Raw genomic sequence first — 17,937 nt, forward strand, 5'->3', positions numbered from 1 at the left:
ACAATTACAGACCCGTCCTCACCAGTACTGTAGCCCAGTGTTATACAGTGACAGACCGGTTCCCAGCTTTACTGTATCCCAGTGTTATACAGTGACAGACCCGTCACCTCCAGTACTGTACCTCAGTGTTCTACAGTGACAGACCCATCACTTCCAGTACTGTATCCCAGTGTTCTACAGTGACAGACCCTTCCCCACCCGTACTGTACCCCAGTGTTATACAGTGACAGACCCGTCCCCACCGGTACTGTTTCCCCAGTGTTATACAGTGACGGACCCGTCCCCACCAGTACTGTACCCCAGTGTTAAACAGTGACAGACCCGTCCCCACCAGTACTGTACCCCAGTGCTATACAGTGACAGACCCGTCCCCACCAGTACTGTACCCCAGTGTTATACAGTGAAAGATCCGTTCCTATCAGTACAGTACCCCAGTGTTATACAGTGAGAGAATCATCCCCACCAGTACTGTACCCCAGTGTTATACAGTGACAGACCCGTCACCTCCAGTACTGTACCTCAGTGTTCTACAGTGACAGACCCGTCCCCACCAGTACTGTACCCCAGTGTGATACAGTGACAGACCCGTCCCCACCGGTATTGTTTCCCCAGTGTTATACAGTGACAGACCCGTCCCCACCAGTCCTGTACCCCAGTGTTATACAGTGACAGACCTGTCCCCACCAGTACTGTACCCCAGTGTTATACAGTGACAGACCCGTCCTCACCAGTACTGTACTCCAGTGTTATACAGTGACAGACCGGTCCCCACCAGTACTGTACGCCAGTGTTATACAGTGACAGACCCGTCCCCACCAGTACTGTACCCCGGTGTTATACAGTGACAGACCGGTCCCCACCAGTACTGTTCGCCAGTGTTATACAGTGACAGACCCGTCCCCACCAGTACTGTACCCCTGTGTTATACAGTGACAGACCGGTCCCCACTAGCACGGAACCCCAGTGTTATACAGTGACAGACCTGTCCCCACCAGTACTGTACCCCAGTGTTGCACAGTGACAGACCCTTCCCCACCCGTACTGTACCCCAGTGTTATACAGTGACAGACCCGTCCCCACCGGTACTGTTTCCCCAGTGTTATACAGTGACGGACCCGTCCCCACCAGTACTGTACCCCAGTGTTATACAGTGACAGACCCGTCCCCACCAGTACTGTACCCCAGTGTTATACAGTGACAGACCCATCCCCACCAGTACTGTACCCCAGTGTTATACAGTGAAAGATCCGTTCCTACCAGTACTGTACCCCAGTGTTATACAGTGACAGACCCGTCCCCACCAGTACTGTACCCCAGTGTTATACAGTGACTGACCCGTCCCCACCAGTACTGTACCCCAGTGTTATACAGTGACAGACCTCTCCCCACCAGTACTGTACCCCAGTGTTATACAGTGAGAGACTTGTCCCCACCTGTACTGTACCCCAGTGTTATACAGTGACAGACCGGTTCCCTGCTGTACTGTATCCCAGTGTTATACAGTGACAGACCCGTCCCCACCAGTACTGTACCCCAGTGTTACACAGTGACAGACCCGTCCCCACCAGTACTGTACCCCAGTGTTATACAGTGACAGACCCGTCACCTCCAGTACTGTACCCCAGTGTTCTACAGTGACAGACCCGTCCCCACGAGTACTGTACCCCAGTGTTATACAGTGAGAGACCCGTCCCCACCGGTACTGTTTCCCCAGTGTTATACAGTGACGGACCCGTCCCCACCAGTACTGTACCCCAGTGTTATACAGTGACAGACCCTTCCCCACCAGTAAAGTACCATAGTGTTATACAGTGACAGACCTGTCCCCACCAGCTTGGAACCCCAGTGTTTGACAGTGACAGACCCGTCCCCACCAGTACTGTACCCCAGTGTTATACAGTGACAGACCGGTCCCCACCAGTACTGTACCCCAGTGTTACACAGTGACAGACCTGTCCCCACCAGTACTGTACCCCAGTGTTATATAGTGACAGACCCGTCCCCACCAGTACTGTACCCCAGTGTTATATAGTGACAGACCCGTCCCCACCAGTACTTTATCTTAGTGTTGTACAGTGACTGTCCCGTCCCCACCAGTACTGTACCCCAGTGTTATACAGTGACAGACCCGTCCCCACCATTACTGTACGCCAGTGTTATACAGTGACAGTCCCGTCCCCACCAGCACTGTACCCCAGTGTTATACAGTGACAGTCCCGTCCCCACCAGTACTGTACCCCAGTGTTATACAGTGACAGACCCATCCCCACCAGTACTGTACCCCAGTGTTATACAGGGAGAGAATCATCCCCACCAGTACTGTACCCCAGTGTTGTACAGTGACAGACCCGTCACCTCCAGTACTGTACCCCAGTGTTCTACAGTGACAGACCTGTCCCCACCAGTACTGTGCCCCAGTGTTATACAGTGACAGACCCGTCCCCACCGGTATTGTTTCCCCAGTGTTATACAGTGATGGACCCGTCCCCACCAGTACTGTACCCCGGTGTTATACAGTGACAGACCCGTCCCCACCAGTACTGTACCCCAGTGTTATACAGTGACAGACCCGTCCCCACCAGTACTGTACCCCATTTTTATACAGTGACAGACCCATCCCCACCAATTCAATAGCTTAGTGTTATACCGTGACAGACCTGTCCCCACCACTACTGTGCCGCATGGTTATACATTGACAGACCCGTCCCCACCAGTACTGTACACCCGTGTTATACAGTGAGAGACCCGTCCCCCCAGTACTGTACCCCAGTTTTATACAGTGACAGACCTGTCCCGTGCAGTACTGTACCCCAGTGTTATACAGTGAGAGACTTGTCCCCACCTGTACTGTACCCCAGTGTTATACAGTGACAGACCTGTCCCCACCAGGACTGTACCCCATTGTTATACAGTGACAGACCGGTTCCCAGCTGTACTGTATCCCAGTTTTATACAATTACAGACCCGTCCTCACCAGTACTGTAGCCCAGTGTTATACAGTGACAGACCGGTTCCCAGCTTTACTGTATCCCAGTGTTATACAGTGACAGACCCGTCACCTCCAGTACTGTACCTCAGTGTTCTACAGTGACAGACCCATCACTTCCAGTACTGTATCCCAGTGTTCTACAGTGACAGACCCTTCCCCACCCGTACTGTACCCCAGTGTTATACAGTGACAGACCCGTCCCCACCGGTACTGTTTCCCCAGTGTTATACAGTGACGGACCCGTCCCCACCAGTACTGTACCCCAGTGTTAAACAGTGACAGACCCGTCCCCACCAGTACTGTACCCCAGTGCTATACAGTGACAGACCCGTCCCCACCAGTACTGTACCCCAGTGTTATACAGTGAAAGATCCGTTCCTATCAGTACAGTACCCCAGTGTTATACAGTGAGAGAATCATCCCCACCAGTACTGTACCCCAGTGTTATACAGTGACAGACCCGTCACCTCCAGTACTGTACCTCAGTGTTCTACAGTGACAGACCCGTCCCCACCAGTACTGTACCCCAGTGTGATACAGTGACAGACCCGTCCCCACCGGTATTGTTTCCCCAGTGTTATACAGTGACAGACCCGTCCCCACCAGTCCTGTACCCCAGTGTTATACAGTGACAGACCTGTCCCCACCAGTACTGTACCCCAGTGTTATACAGTGACAGACCCGTCCTCACCAGTACTGTACTCCAGTGTTATACAGTGACAGACCGGTCCCCACCAGTACTGTACGCCAGTGTTATACAGTGACAGACCCGTCCCCACCAGTACTGTACCCCGGTGTTATACAGTGACAGACCGGTCCCCACCAGTACTGTTCGCCAGTGTTATACAGTGACAGACCCGTCCCCACCAGTACTGTACCCCTGTGTTATACAGTGACAGACCGGTCCCCACTAGCACGGAACCCCAGTGTTATACAGTGACAGACCTGTCCCCACCAGTACTGTACCCCAGTGTTGCACAGTGACAGACCCTTCCCCACCCGTACTGTACCCCAGTGTTATACAGTGACAGACCCGTCCCCACCGGTACTGTTTCCCCAGTGTTATACAGTGACGGACCCGTCCCCACCAGTACTGTACCCCAGTGTTATACAGTGACAGACCCGTCCCCACCAGTACTGTACCCCAGTGTTATACAGTGACAGACCCATCCCCACCAGTACTGTACCCCAGTGTTATACAGTGAAAGATCCGTTCCTACCAGTACTGTACCCCAGTGTTATACAGTGACAGACCCGTCCCCACCAGTACTGTACCCCAGTGTTATACAGTGACTGACCCGTCCCCACCAGTACTGTACCCCAGTGTTATACAGTGACAGACCTCTCCCCACCAGTACTGTACCCCAGTGTTATACAGTGAGAGACTTGTCCCCACCTGTACTGTACCCCAGTGTTATACAGTGACAGACCGGTTCCCTGCTGTACTGTATCCCAGTGTTATACAGTGACAGACCCGTCCCCACCAGTACTGTACCCCAGTGTTACACAGTGACAGACCCGTCCCCACCAGTACTGTACCCCAGTGTTATACAGTGACAGACCCGTCACCTCCAGTACTGTACCCCAGTGTTCTACAGTGACAGACCCGTCCCCACGAGTACTGTACCCCAGTGTTATACAGTGAGAGACCCGTCCCCACCGGTACTGTTTCCCCAGTGTTATACAGTGACGGACCCGTCCCCACCAGTACTGTACCCCAGTGTTATACAGTGACAGACCCTTCCCCACCAGTAAAGTACCATAGTGTTATACAGTGACAGACCTGTCCCCACCAGCTTGGAACCCCAGTGTTTGACAGTGACAGACCCGTCCCCACCAGTACTGTACCCCAGTGTTATACAGTGACAGACCGGTCCCCACCAGTACTGTACGCCAGTGTTGTACAGTGACAGACCTGTCCCCACAAGTACTGTACCCCTGTGTTATGCAGTGACAGACCCGTCCCCACCAGTACTGTACCCCAGTGTTATACAGTGACAGACCCGTCCCCACTAGCACGGAACCCCAGTGTTATACAGTGACAGACCTGTCCCCACCAGTACTGTACCCCAGTGTTATACAGTGACAGACCGGTCCCCACCAGTACTGTACGCCAGTGTTGTACAGTGACAGACCTGTCCCCACAAGTACTGTACCCCTGTGTTATGCAGTGACAGACCCGTGCCCACCAGTACTGTACCCCAGTGTTATACAGTGACAGACCCGTCCCCACTAGCATGGAACCCCAGTGTTATACAGTGACAGACCTGTCCCCACCAGTACTGTACCCCAGTGTTATACAGTGACAGACCCGCGTCCACCAGTACTGTACCCCAGTGTTATACAGTGACAGACCTGTCCCCACCAGTACTGTACCCCAGTGTTATACAGTGACAGACCTGTCCCCACCAGTACTGTACCCCAGTGTTATACAGTGACAGACCTGTCCCCACTAGCACGGAACCCCAGTGTTATACAATGACAGACCTGTCCCCACCAGTACTGTACCCCAGTGTTACACAGTGACGGACCCGTCCCCACCAGTACTGTACCCCAGTGTTATACAGTGACAGACCCGTCCCCACTAGCACAGAACCCCAGTGTTATACAGTGACAGACCTGTCCCCACCAGTACTGTACCCCAGTGTTACACAGTGACAGACCTGTCCCCACCAGTACTGTACCCCAGTGTTATATAGTGACAGACCCGTCCCCACCAGTACTGTACCCCAGTGTTATATAGTGACAGACCCGTCCCCACCAGTACTTTATCTTAGTGTTGTACAGTGACTGTCCCGTCCCCACCAGTACTGTACCCCAGTGTTATACAGTGACAGACCCGTCCCCACCATTACTGTACGCCAGTGTTATACAGTGACAGTCCCGTCCCCACCAGCACTGTACCCCAGTGTTATGCAGTGACAGTCCCGTCCCCACCAGTACTGTACCCCAGTGTTATACAGTGACAGACCCATCCCCACCAGTACTGTACCCCAGTGTTATACAGGGAGAGAATCATCCCCACCAGTACTGTACCCCAGTGTTGTACAGTGACAGACCCGTCACCTCCAGTACTGTACCCCAGTGTTCTACAGTGACAGACCCGTCCCCACCAGTACTGTGCCCCAGTGTTATACAGTGACAGACCCGTCCCCACCGGTATTGTTTCCCCAGTGTTATACAGTGATGGACCCGTCCCCACCAGTACTGTACCCCGGTGTTATACAGTGACAGACCCGTCCCCACCAGTACTGTACCCCAGTGTTATACAGTGACAGACCCGTCCCCACCAGTACTGTACCCCATTTTTATACAGTGACAGACCCATCCCCACCAATTCAATAGCTTAGTGTTATACCGTGACAGACCTGTCCCCACCACTACTGTGCCGCATGGTTATACATTGACAGACCCGTCCCCACCAGTACTGTACACCCGTGTTATACAGTGAGAGACCCGTCCCCCCAGTACTGTACCCCAGTTTTATACAGTGACAGACCTGTCCCGTGCAGTACTGTACCCCAGTGTTATACAGTGAGAGACTTGTCCCCACCTGTACTGTACCCCAGTGTTATACAGTGACAGACCTGTCCCCACCAGGACTGTACCCCATTGTTATACAGTGACAGACCGGTTCCCAGCTGTACTGTATCCCAGTTTTATACAATTACAGACCCGTCCTCACCAGTACTGTAGCCCAGTGTTATACAGTGACAGACCGGTTCCCAGCTTTACTGTATCCCAGTGTTATACAGTGACAGACCCGTCACCTCCAGTACTGTACCTCAGTGTTCTACAGTGACAGACCCATCACTTCCAGTACTGTATCCCAGTGTTCTACAGTGACAGACCCTTCCCCACCCGTACTGTACCCCAGTGTTATACAGTGACAGACCCGTCCCCACCGGTACTGTTTCCCCAGTGTTATACAGTGACGGACCCGTCCCCACCAGTACTGTACCCCAGTGTTAAACAGTGACAGACCCGTCCCCACCAGTACTGTACCCCAGTGCTATACAGTGACAGACCCGTCCCCACCAGTACTGTACCCCAGTGTTATACAGTGAAAGATCCGTTCCTATCAGTACAGTACCCCAGTGTTATACAGTGAGAGAATCATCCCCACCAGTACTGTACCCCAGTGTTATACAGTGACAGACCCGTCACCTCCAGTACTGTACCTCAGTGTTCTACAGTGACAGACCCGTCCCCACCAGTACTGTACCCCAGTGTGATACAGTGACAGACCCGTCCCCACCGGTATTGTTTCCCCAGTGTTATACAGTGACAGACCCGTCCCCACCAGTCCTGTACCCCAGTGTTATACAGTGACAGACCTGTCCCCACCAGTACTGTACCCCAGTGTTATACAGTGACAGACCCGTCCTCACCAGTACTGTACTCCAGTGTTATACAGTGACAGACCGGTCCCCACCAGTACTGTACGCCAGTGTTATACAGTGACAGACCCGTCCCCACCAGTACTGTACCCCGGTGTTATACAGTGACAGACCGGTCCCCACCAGTACTGTTCGCCAGTGTTATACAGTGACAGACCCGTCCCCACCAGTACTGTACCCCTGTGTTATACAGTGACAGACCGGTCCCCACTAGCACGGAACCCCAGTGTTATACAGTGACAGACCTGTCCCCACCAGTACTGTACCCCAGTGTTGCACAGTGACAGACCCTTCCCCACCCGTACTGTACCCCAGTGTTATACAGTGACAGACCCGTCCCCACCGGTACTGTTTCCCCAGTGTTATACAGTGACGGACCCGTCCCCACCAGTACTGTACCCCAGTGTTATACAGTGACAGACCCGTCCCCACCAGTACTGTACCCCAGTGTTATACAGTGACAGACCCATCCCCACCAGTACTGTACCCCAGTGTTATACAGTGAAAGATCCGTTCCTACCAGTACTGTACCCCAGTGTTATACAGTGACAGACCCGTCCCCACCAGTACTGTACCCCAGTGTTATACAGTGACTGACCCGTCCCCACCAGTACTGTACCCCAGTGTTATACAGTGACAGACCTCTCCCCACCAGTACTGTACCCCAGTGTTATACAGTGAGAGACTTGTCCCCACCTGTACTGTACCCCAGTGTTATACAGTGACAGACCGGTTCCCTGCTGTACTGTATCCCAGTGTTATACAGTGACAGACCCGTCCCCACCAGTACTGTACCCCAGTGTTACACAGTGACAGACCCGTCCCCACCAGTACTGTACCCCAGTGTTATACAGTGACAGACCCGTCACCTCCAGTACTGTACCCCAGTGTTCTACAGTGACAGACCCGTCCCCACGAGTACTGTACCCCAGTGTTATACAGTGAGAGACCCGTCCCCACCGGTACTGTTTCCCCAGTGTTATACAGTGACGGACCCGTCCCCACCAGTACTGTACCCCAGTGTTATACAGTGACAGACCCTTCCCCACCAGTAAAGTACCATAGTGTTATACAGTGACAGACCTGTCCCCACCAGCTTGGAACCCCAGTGTTTGACAGTGACAGACCCGTCCCCACCAGTACTGTACCCCAGTGTTATACAGTGACAGACCGGTCCCCACCAGTACTGTACGCCAGTGTTGTACAGTGACAGACCTGTCCCCACAAGTACTGTACCCCTGTGTTATGCAGTGACAGACCCGTCCCCACCAGTACTGTACCCCAGTGTTATACAGTGACAGACCCGTCCCCACTAGCACGGAACCCCAGTGTTATACAGTGACAGACCTGTCCCCACCAGTACTGTACCCCAGTGTTATACAGTGACAGACCGGTCCCCACCAGTACTGTACGCCAGTGTTGTACAGTGACAGACCTGTCCCCACAAGTACTGTACCCCTGTGTTATGCAGTGACAGACCCGTGCCCACCAGTACTGTACCCCAGTGTTATACAGTGACAGACCCGTCCCCACTAGCATGGAACCCCAGTGTTATACAGTGACAGACCTGTCCCCACCAGTACTGTACCCCAGTGTTATACAGTGACAGACCCGCGTCCACCAGTACTGTACCCCAGTGTTATACAGTGACAGACCTGTCCCCACCAGTACTGTACCCCAGTGTTATACAGTGACAGACCTGTCCCCACCAGTACTGTACCCCAGTGTTATACAGTGACAGACCTGTCCCCACTAGCACGGAACCCCAGTGTTATACAATGACAGACCTGTCCCCACCAGTACTGTACCCCAGTGTTACACAGTGACAGACCCGTCCCCACCAGTACTGTACCCCAGTGTTATACAATGACAGACCCGTCCCCACTAGCACGGAACCCCAGTGTTATACAGTGACAGACCTGTCCCCACCAGTACTGTACCCCAGTGTTATACAGTGACAGACCGGTCCCCACCAGTACTGTACGCCAGTGTTGTACAGTGACAGACCTGTCCCCACAAGTACTGTACCCCTGTGTTATGCAGTGACAGACCCGTCCCCACCAGTACTGTACCCCAGTGTTATACAGTGACAGACCCGTCCCCACTAGCATGGAACCCCAGTGTTATACAGTGACAGACCTGTCCCCACCAGTACTGTACCCCAGTGTTATACAGTGACAGACCCGCGTCCACCAGTACTGTACCCCAGTGTTATACAGTGACAGACCTGTCCCCACCAGTACTGTACCCCAGTGTTATACAGTGACAGACCTGTCCCCACCAGTACTGTACCCCAGTGTTATACAGTGACAGACCTGTCCCCACTAGCACGGAACCCCAGTGTTATACAATGACAGACCTGTCCCCACCAGTACTGTACCCCAGTGTTACACAGTGACAGACCCGTCCCCACCAGTACTGTACCCCAGTGTTATACAATGACAGACCCGTCCCCACCAGTACTGTACCCCAGTGTTATACAGTGACAGACCCGTCCCCACCAGTACTGAACCCCAGTGTTATACAGTGACAGACCCGTCCCCACCAGTACTGTACCCCAGTGTTATACAGTGACAGACCCGTCCCCACCAGTACTGTACCCCAGTGTTATACAGTGAAAGATCCGTTCCTACCAGTACTGTACCCCAGTGTTATACAGTGAGAGAATCATCCCCACCAGTACTGTACCCCAGTGTTATACAGTGACAGACCCGTCACCTCCAGTACTGTACCTCAGTGTTCTACAGTGACAGACCCGTCCCCACCAGTACTGTACCCCAGTGTGATACAGTGACAGACCCGTCCCCACCGGTATTGTTTCCCCAGTGTTATACAGTGACGGACCCGTCCCCACCAGTCCTGTACCCCAGTGTTATACAGTGACAGACCCTTCCCCACCAGTAAAGTACCCCAGTGTTATACAGTGACAGACCTGTCCCCACCAGTACTGTACCCCAGTGTTATACAGTGACAGACCCGTCCTCACCAGTACTGTACTCCAGTGTTATACAGTGACAGACCGGTCCCCACCAGTACTGTACGCCAGTGTTATACAGTGACAGACCCGTCCCCACCAGTCCTGTACCCCAGTGTTATACAGTGACAGACCCTTCCCCACCAGTGAAGTACCCCAGTGTTATACAGTGACAGACCCGTCCCCACCAGTACTGTACGCCAGTGTTATACAGTGACAGACCCGTCCTCACCAGTACTGTACCCCAGTGTTATACAGTGACAGACCCGTCCCCACCAGTACTGTACCCCTGTGTTATACAGTGACAGACCCGTCCCCACTAGCACGGAACCCCAGTGTTATACAGTGACAGACCTGTCCCCACCAGTAAAGTACCCCAGTGTTACACAGTGACAGACCCGTCCCCACCAGTGCTGTACTCCAGTGTTATATAGTGACAGACCCGTCCCCACCAGTACTGTACCCCAGTGTTATATAGTGACAGACCCGTCCCCACCAGTACTTTATCTTAGTGTTATACAGTGACTGTCCCGTCCCCACCAGTACTGTACCCCAGTGTTATACAGTGACAGACCCGTCCCCACCATTACTGTACGCCAGTGTTATACAGTGACAGATCCGTCCCCACCAGCACTGTACCCCAGTGTTATACAGTGACAGTCCCGTCCCCACCAGTACTGTACCCCAGTGTTATACAGTGACAGACCCATCCCCACCAGTACTGTACCCCAGTGTTATACAGGGAGAGAATCATCCCCACCAGTACTGTACCCCAGTGTTATACAGTGACAGACCCGTCACCTCCAGTACTGTACCCCAGTTTTCTACAGTGACAGACCCGTCCCCACCAGTACTGTGCCCCAGTGTTATACAGTGACAGACCCGTCCCCACCGGTATTGTTTCCCCAGTGTTATACAGTGACGGACCCGTCCCCACCAGTACTGTACCCCAGTGTTATACAGTGACAGACCCGTCCCCATCAGTACTGTACCCCAGTGTTATACAGTGACAGACCCGTCCCCACCAGTACTGTACCCCATTTTTATACAGTGACAGACCCATCCCCACCAATTCAATAGCTTAGTGTTATACCGTGACAGACCTGTCCCCACCACTACTGTGCCGCATGGTTATACATTGACAGACCCGTCCCCACCAGTACTGTACACCCGTGTTATACAGTGAGAGACCCGTCCCCCCAGTACTGTACCCCAGTTTTATACAGTGACAGACCTGTCCCGTGCAGTACTTTACCCCAGTGTTATACAGTGAGAGACTTGTCCCCACCTGTACTGTACCCCAGTGTTATACAGTGACAGACCTGTCCCCACCCGGACTGTACCCCATTGTTATACAGTGACAGACCAGTTCCCAGCTGTACTGTATCCCAGTTTTATACAATTACAGACCCGTCCTCACCAGTACTGTAGCCCAGTGTTATACAGTGACAGACCGGTTCCCAGCTTTACTGTATCCCAGTGTTATACAGTGACAGACCCGTCCCCAGCAGTACTGTACCCCAGTGTTATACAGTGACAGACCCATCACTTCCAGTACTGTATCCCAGTGTTCTACAGTGACAGACCCTTCCCCACCTGTACTGTACCCCAGTGTTATACAGTGACAGACCCGTCCCCACCGGTACTGTTTCCCCAGTGTTATACAGTGACGGACCCGTCCCCACCAGTACTGTACCCCAGTGTTATACAGTGACAGACCCGTCCCCACCAGTACTGTACCCCAGTGTTATACAGTGACAGACCCGTCCCCACCAGTACTGTACCCCAGTGTTATACAGTGAAAGATCCGTTCCTACCAGTACTGTACCCCAGTGTTATACAGTGAGAGAATCATCCCCACCAGTACTGTACCCCAGTGTTATACAGTGACAGACCCGTCACCTCCAGTACTGTACCTCAGTGTTCTACAGTGACAGACCCGTCCCCACCAGTACTGTACCCCAGTGTGATACAGTGACAGACCCGTCCCCACCGGTATTGTTTCCCCAGTGTTATACAGTGACGGACCCGTCCCCACCAGTCCTGTACCCCAGTGTTATACAGTGACAGACCCTTCCCCACCAGTAAAGTACCCCAGTGTTATACAGTGACAGACCTGTCCCCACCAGTACTGTACCCCAGTGTTATACAGTGACAGACCCGTCCTCACCAGTACTGTACTCCAGTGTTATACAGTGACAGACCGGTCCCCACCAGTACTGTACGCCAGTGTTATACAGTGACAGACCCGTCCCCACCAGTACTGTACCCCTGTGTTATACAGTGACAGACCGGTCCCCACCAGTACTGTTCGCCAGTGTTATACAGTGACAGACCCGTCCCTACCAGTACTGTACCCCTGTGTTATACAGTGACAGACCGGTCCCCACTAGCACGGAACCCCAGTGTTATACAGTGACAGACCTGTCCCCACCAGTACTGTACCCCAGTGTTGCACAGTGACAGACCCTTCCCCACCCGTACTGTACCCCAGTGTTATACAGTGACAGACCTGTCCCCACCGGTACTGTTTCCCCAGTGTTATACAGTGACGGACATGTCCCTACCAGTACTGTACCCCAGTGTTATACAGTGACAGACCCGTCCCCACCAGTACTGTACCTCAGTGTTATACAGTAACAGACCCGTCCCCACCAGTACTGTACCCCAGTGTTATACAGTGAAAGATCCGTTCCTACCAGTACTGTACCCCAGAGTTATACAGTGAGAGAATCATCCCCACCAGTACTGTACCCCAGTGTTATACAGTGACAGACCCGTCACCTCCAGTACTGTACCTCAGTGTTCTACAGTGACAGACCCGTCCCCACCAGTACTGTACCCCAGTGTGATACAGTGACAGACCCGTCCCCACCGGTATTGTTTCCCCAGTGTTATACAGTGACGGACCCGTCCCCACCAGTCCTGTACCCCAGTGTTATACAGTGACAGACCCTTCCCCACCAGTAAAGTACCCCAGTGTTATACAGTGACAGACCTGTCCCCACCAGTACTGTACCCCAGTGTTTTACAGTGACAGACCCGTCCTCACCAGTACTGTACTCCAGTGTTATACAGTGACAGACCGGTCCCCACCAGTACTGTACGCCAGTGTTATACAGTGACAGACCCGTCCCCACCAGTACTGTACCCCTGTGTTATACAGTGACAGACCGGTCCCCACCAGTCCTGTTCGCCAGTGTTATACAGTGACAGACCCGTCCCCACCAGTACTGCACCCCTGTGTTATACAGTGACAGACCGGTCCCCACTAGCACGGAACCCCAGTGTTATACAGTGACAGACCTGTCCCCACCAGTACTGTACCCCAGTGTTGCACAGTGACAGACCCGTCCCCACCAGTACTGTACCCCAGTGTTATATAGTGACAGACCCGTCCCCACCAGTACTGTACCCCAGTGTTATACAGTGACAGACCCGTCCCCACCAGTACTTTATCTTAGTGTTATACAGTGACTGTCCCGTCCCCACCAGTACTGTACCCCAGTGTTATACAGTGACAGACCCGTCCCCACCATTACTGTACGCAAGTGTTATACAGTGACAGGACCGTCCCCACCAGCACTGTACCCCAGTGTTATACAGTGACAGTCCCGTCCCCACCAGTACTGTACCCCAGTGTTATACAGTGACAACCCATCCCCACCAGTACTGTACCCCAGTGTTATACAGGGAGAGAATCATCCCCACCAGTACTGTACCCCAGTGTTATACAGTGACAGACCCGTCACCCCCAGTACTGTACCCCAGTTTTCTACAGTGACAGACCCGTCCCCACCAGTACTGTACCCCAGTGTTATACAGTGACAGACCGGTCCCCACCAGTACTGTACGCCAGTGTTATACAGTGACAGACCCGTCCTCACCTGTACTGTACCCCAGTGTTATACAGTGACAGACCCGTCCCCACCAGTACTGTACCCCTGTGTTATACAGTGACAGACCCGTCCCCACTAGCACGGAACCCCAGTTTTATACAGTGACAGACCCGTCCCCACCAGTACTGTACCCCAGTGTTACACAGTGACAGATCCGTCCCCACCTGTACTGTTCCCCAGTGTTATATAGTGACAGACCCGTCCCCACCAGTACTGTACCCCAGTGTTATATAGTGACAGACCCTCCCCACCAGTACTTTATCTTAGTGTTATACAGTGACTGTCCCGTCCCCACCAGTACTGTACCCCAGTGTTATACAGTGACAGACCCGTCCCCACCATTACTGTACGCCAGTGTTATACAGTGACAGTCCCGTCCCCACCAGCACTGTACCCCAGTGTTATACAGTGACAGTCCCGTCCCCACCAGTACTGTACCCCAGTGTTATACAGTGACAGACCCATCCCCACCAGTACTGTACCCCAGTGTTATACAGGGAGAGAATCATCCCCACCAGTACTGTACCCCAGTGTTATACAGTGACAGACCCGTCACCTCCAGTACTGTACCCCAGTGTTCTACAGTGACAGACCTGTCCCCACCAGTACTGTGCCCCAGTGTTATACAGTGACAGACCCGTCCCCACCAGTATTGTTTCCCCAGTGTTATACAGTGACGGACCCGTCCCCACCAGTACTGTACCCCAGTGTTATACAGTGACAGACCCGTCCCCACCAGTACTCTACCCCAGTGTTATACAGTGACAGACCCGTCCCCACCAGTACTGTACCCCATTTTTATACAGTGACAGACCCATCCCCACCAATTCAATAGCTTAGTGTTATACCGTGACAGACCTGTCCCCACCACTGCTGTGCCGCATGGTTATACATTGACAGACCCGTCCCCACCAGTACTGTACACCCGTGTTATACAGTGAGAGACCCGTCCCCCCAGTACTGTACCCCAGTTTTATACAGTGACAGACCTGTCCCGTGCAGTACTGTACCCCAGTGTTATACAGTGAGAGACTTGTCCCCACCTGTACTGTACCCCAGTGTTATACAGTGACAGACCTGTCCCCACCAGGACTGTACCCCATTGTTATACAGTGACAGACCGGTTCCCAGCTGTACTGTATCCCAGTTTTATACAATTACAGACCCGTCCTCACCAGTACTGTAGCCCAGTGTTATACAGTGACAGACCGGTTCCCAGCTTTACTGTATCCCAGTGTTATACAGTGACAGACCCGTCCCCAGCAGTACTGTACCCAGTGTTATACAGTGACAGACCCGTCACTTCCAGTACTGTATCCCAGTGTTCTACAGTGACAGACCCTTCCCCACCCGTACTGTACCCCAGTGTTATACAGTGACAGACCCGTCCCCACCGGTACTGTTTCCCCAGTGTTATACAGTGACGGACCCGTCCCCACCAGTACTGTACCCCAGTGTTATACAGTGACAGACTCTTTCCCACCAGTAAAGTACCCCAGTGTTATACCGTGACAGAGCTGTCCCCACCAGTACTGTACCCCAGTGTTATACCGTGACAGACCCGTCCTCACCAGTACTGTACCCCAGTGTTATAAATTGACAGACCCGTCCTCACCAGTACTGTACCCCAGTGTTATAAATTGACAGACCCGTCCCCACCAGTACTGTACCCCAGTGTTATACAGTGACAAACCCGGCCCCACTAGTACTGTACCCCATTGTTATACAGTGACTGACCCGTTTCCAGCTGTACTGTAATCCAGTGTTACACAGTGACAGACCCGTCCCCACCAGGACTGTACCCCAGTGCTATACAGTGACAGACCTGTTCCCACGAGTACAGTACCCCAGTGTTATACAGTGACAGACCCTTGTCCCCCAGTACTGTACCCCAGTGTTATACAGTGACAGACCCGTCCCTCCCAGTACTGTGCCCCAGTGTTATACAGTGACAGACCCGTCCCCCCCAGTACTGTACCCCAGTGTTATACGGTGACAGACCTGTCCCCACCAGTACTGTACCCCAGTGTTATACAGTAACAGACCCGTCCCCACCAGTACTGTACCCCAGTGTTATACAGTGACAGACCTGTCCCCACCAGTACTGTACCCCATTGTTATACAGTGACAGACCTGTCCCCACCAGTACTGTACCCCAGTGATATACAGTGACAGACCCGTCCCCACCAGTACTGTACCCCAGTGTTATACAGTGACAGACCCCTCCCCACCAGCACTGTCCCCAGTGTTATACAGTGACAGACCCATCCCCACCTGCACTGTACCCCAGTGTTATACAGTGACAGACCCGTCCCCACCAGTACTGTACCCCAGTGTTATACAGTGAGTTAAGTGGTCATTACTGCTCTCAGCAAGATGTTTGCTTTTTGGTGTCTTTGTGCTTGATGGACTGTGTCCCTCCCACAGAGACCTCCACCTTCGGAAGTGCCAGCAGTGAAACTGGACCTGGCCCCCTCCAATTTCCCCCCTCTACCGGGCGCAGTGCTGAGCTCACAAGGAGAGTCTGTGTTGGAGAGCAGGATGTCAGACGTGGTTCGAGGCGTTAGCAAGGACAAGGTGTGGTCTGTCTCTCTCTCTGTCTGTCTGTCTGGCTCCCTCGCTCTCCGTCTGTCTGTCCGTCACCCTCGGTCTCTGTCTGTCTGTCCGTCCCCCTCGCTCTCTGTCTGTCTGTCTGTCCCCCTCGCTCTCTGTCTGTCCCCCTCGCTCTCTGTCTGTCCCCCTCGCTCTCTGTCTGTCTGTCCCCCTCGCTCTCTGTCTGTCTGTCCCCCTCGCTCTCTGTCTGTCTGTCCCCCTCGCTCTCTGTCTGTCTGTCCATCCCCCTCACTCTGTCTGTCTGTTCCTCCCCCTCGCTCACTGTCTGTCTGTCCGTCCCCCTCGCTCTCTGTCTGTCTGTCTGTCCCCTTCGCTCTCTTTCGGTCTGTCCATCCCCCTCACTCTCTCTCTGTCTGTCCCCCTCGCTCTCTGTCTGTCTGTCCCTCCCCCTCGCTCTCTGTCTGTCTGTCCCTCCCCCTCGCTCTCTGTCTGTCTGTCCCTCCCCCTCGCTCTCTGTCTGTCTGTCCCTCCCCCTCGCTCTCTGTCTGTCTGTCCCTCCCCCTCGCTCTCTGTCTGTCTGTCCGTCCACCTCACGCTCTGTCTGTCTGTCCGTCCCCCTCGCTCTCTGTCTGTCTGTCTGTCCGTCCCCCTTGCTCTCTGTCTGTCTGTCTGTCCGTCCCCCTCGCTCTCTGTCTGTCTGTCTGTCCCCCTCGCTCTCTGTCTGTCTGTCCCCCTCGCTCTCTGTCTGTCTGTCCCCCTCGCTCTCTGTCTGTCTGTCTGTCCCCCTCGCTCTCTGTCTGTCCGTCCCCCTTGCTCTCTGTCTGTCTGTCCGTCCCCCTCGCTTTCTGTCTGTCCGTCCCCCTCGCTCTCTGTCTGTCTGTCCGTCCCCCTCGCTCTCTGTCTGTCCGTCCCCCTCGCTCTCTGTCTGTCCGTCCCCCTCGCTCTCTGTCTGTCTGTCCCCCTCGTCTCTGTCTGTTTGTCCGTCCCCATCGCTGTCTGTCCGTCCCCCTCGCTTTCTGTCTGTCCGTCCCCCTCGCTCTCTGTCTGTCTGTCCGTCCCCCTCGCTCTCTGTCTGTCCGTCCCCCTCGCTCTCTGTCTGTCCGTCCCCCTCGCTCTCTGTCT

At 53.6% G+C, this 17,937-nt stretch overlaps 1 protein-coding gene across 1 annotated transcript in view; it reads left to right on the forward strand.

The window, feature by feature from the left end:
- The window catches only part of LOC121275068 (la-related protein 4-like), a gene marked incomplete at its 3' end in the record, with an annotated part of 62,963 nt that overhangs the window by 25,080 nt on the left and 19,946 nt on the right, over positions 1-17,937 (forward strand). Inside the window, exon 2 of the mRNA XM_041182463.1 lies at positions 16,690-16,839. Within this exon, the coding sequence (XP_041038397.1) occupies positions 16,690-16,839 (150 nt within the window). The remainder of the gene's footprint in view (positions 1-16,689; positions 16,840-17,937) is intronic.

This window comes from Carcharodon carcharias, assembly GCF_017639515.1.
Source record: "Carcharodon carcharias isolate sCarCar2 chromosome X unlocalized genomic scaffold, sCarCar2.pri SUPER_X_unloc_1, whole genome shotgun sequence".
Classification (NCBI taxonomy): domain Eukaryota; kingdom Metazoa; phylum Chordata; class Chondrichthyes; order Lamniformes; family Lamnidae; genus Carcharodon; species Carcharodon carcharias.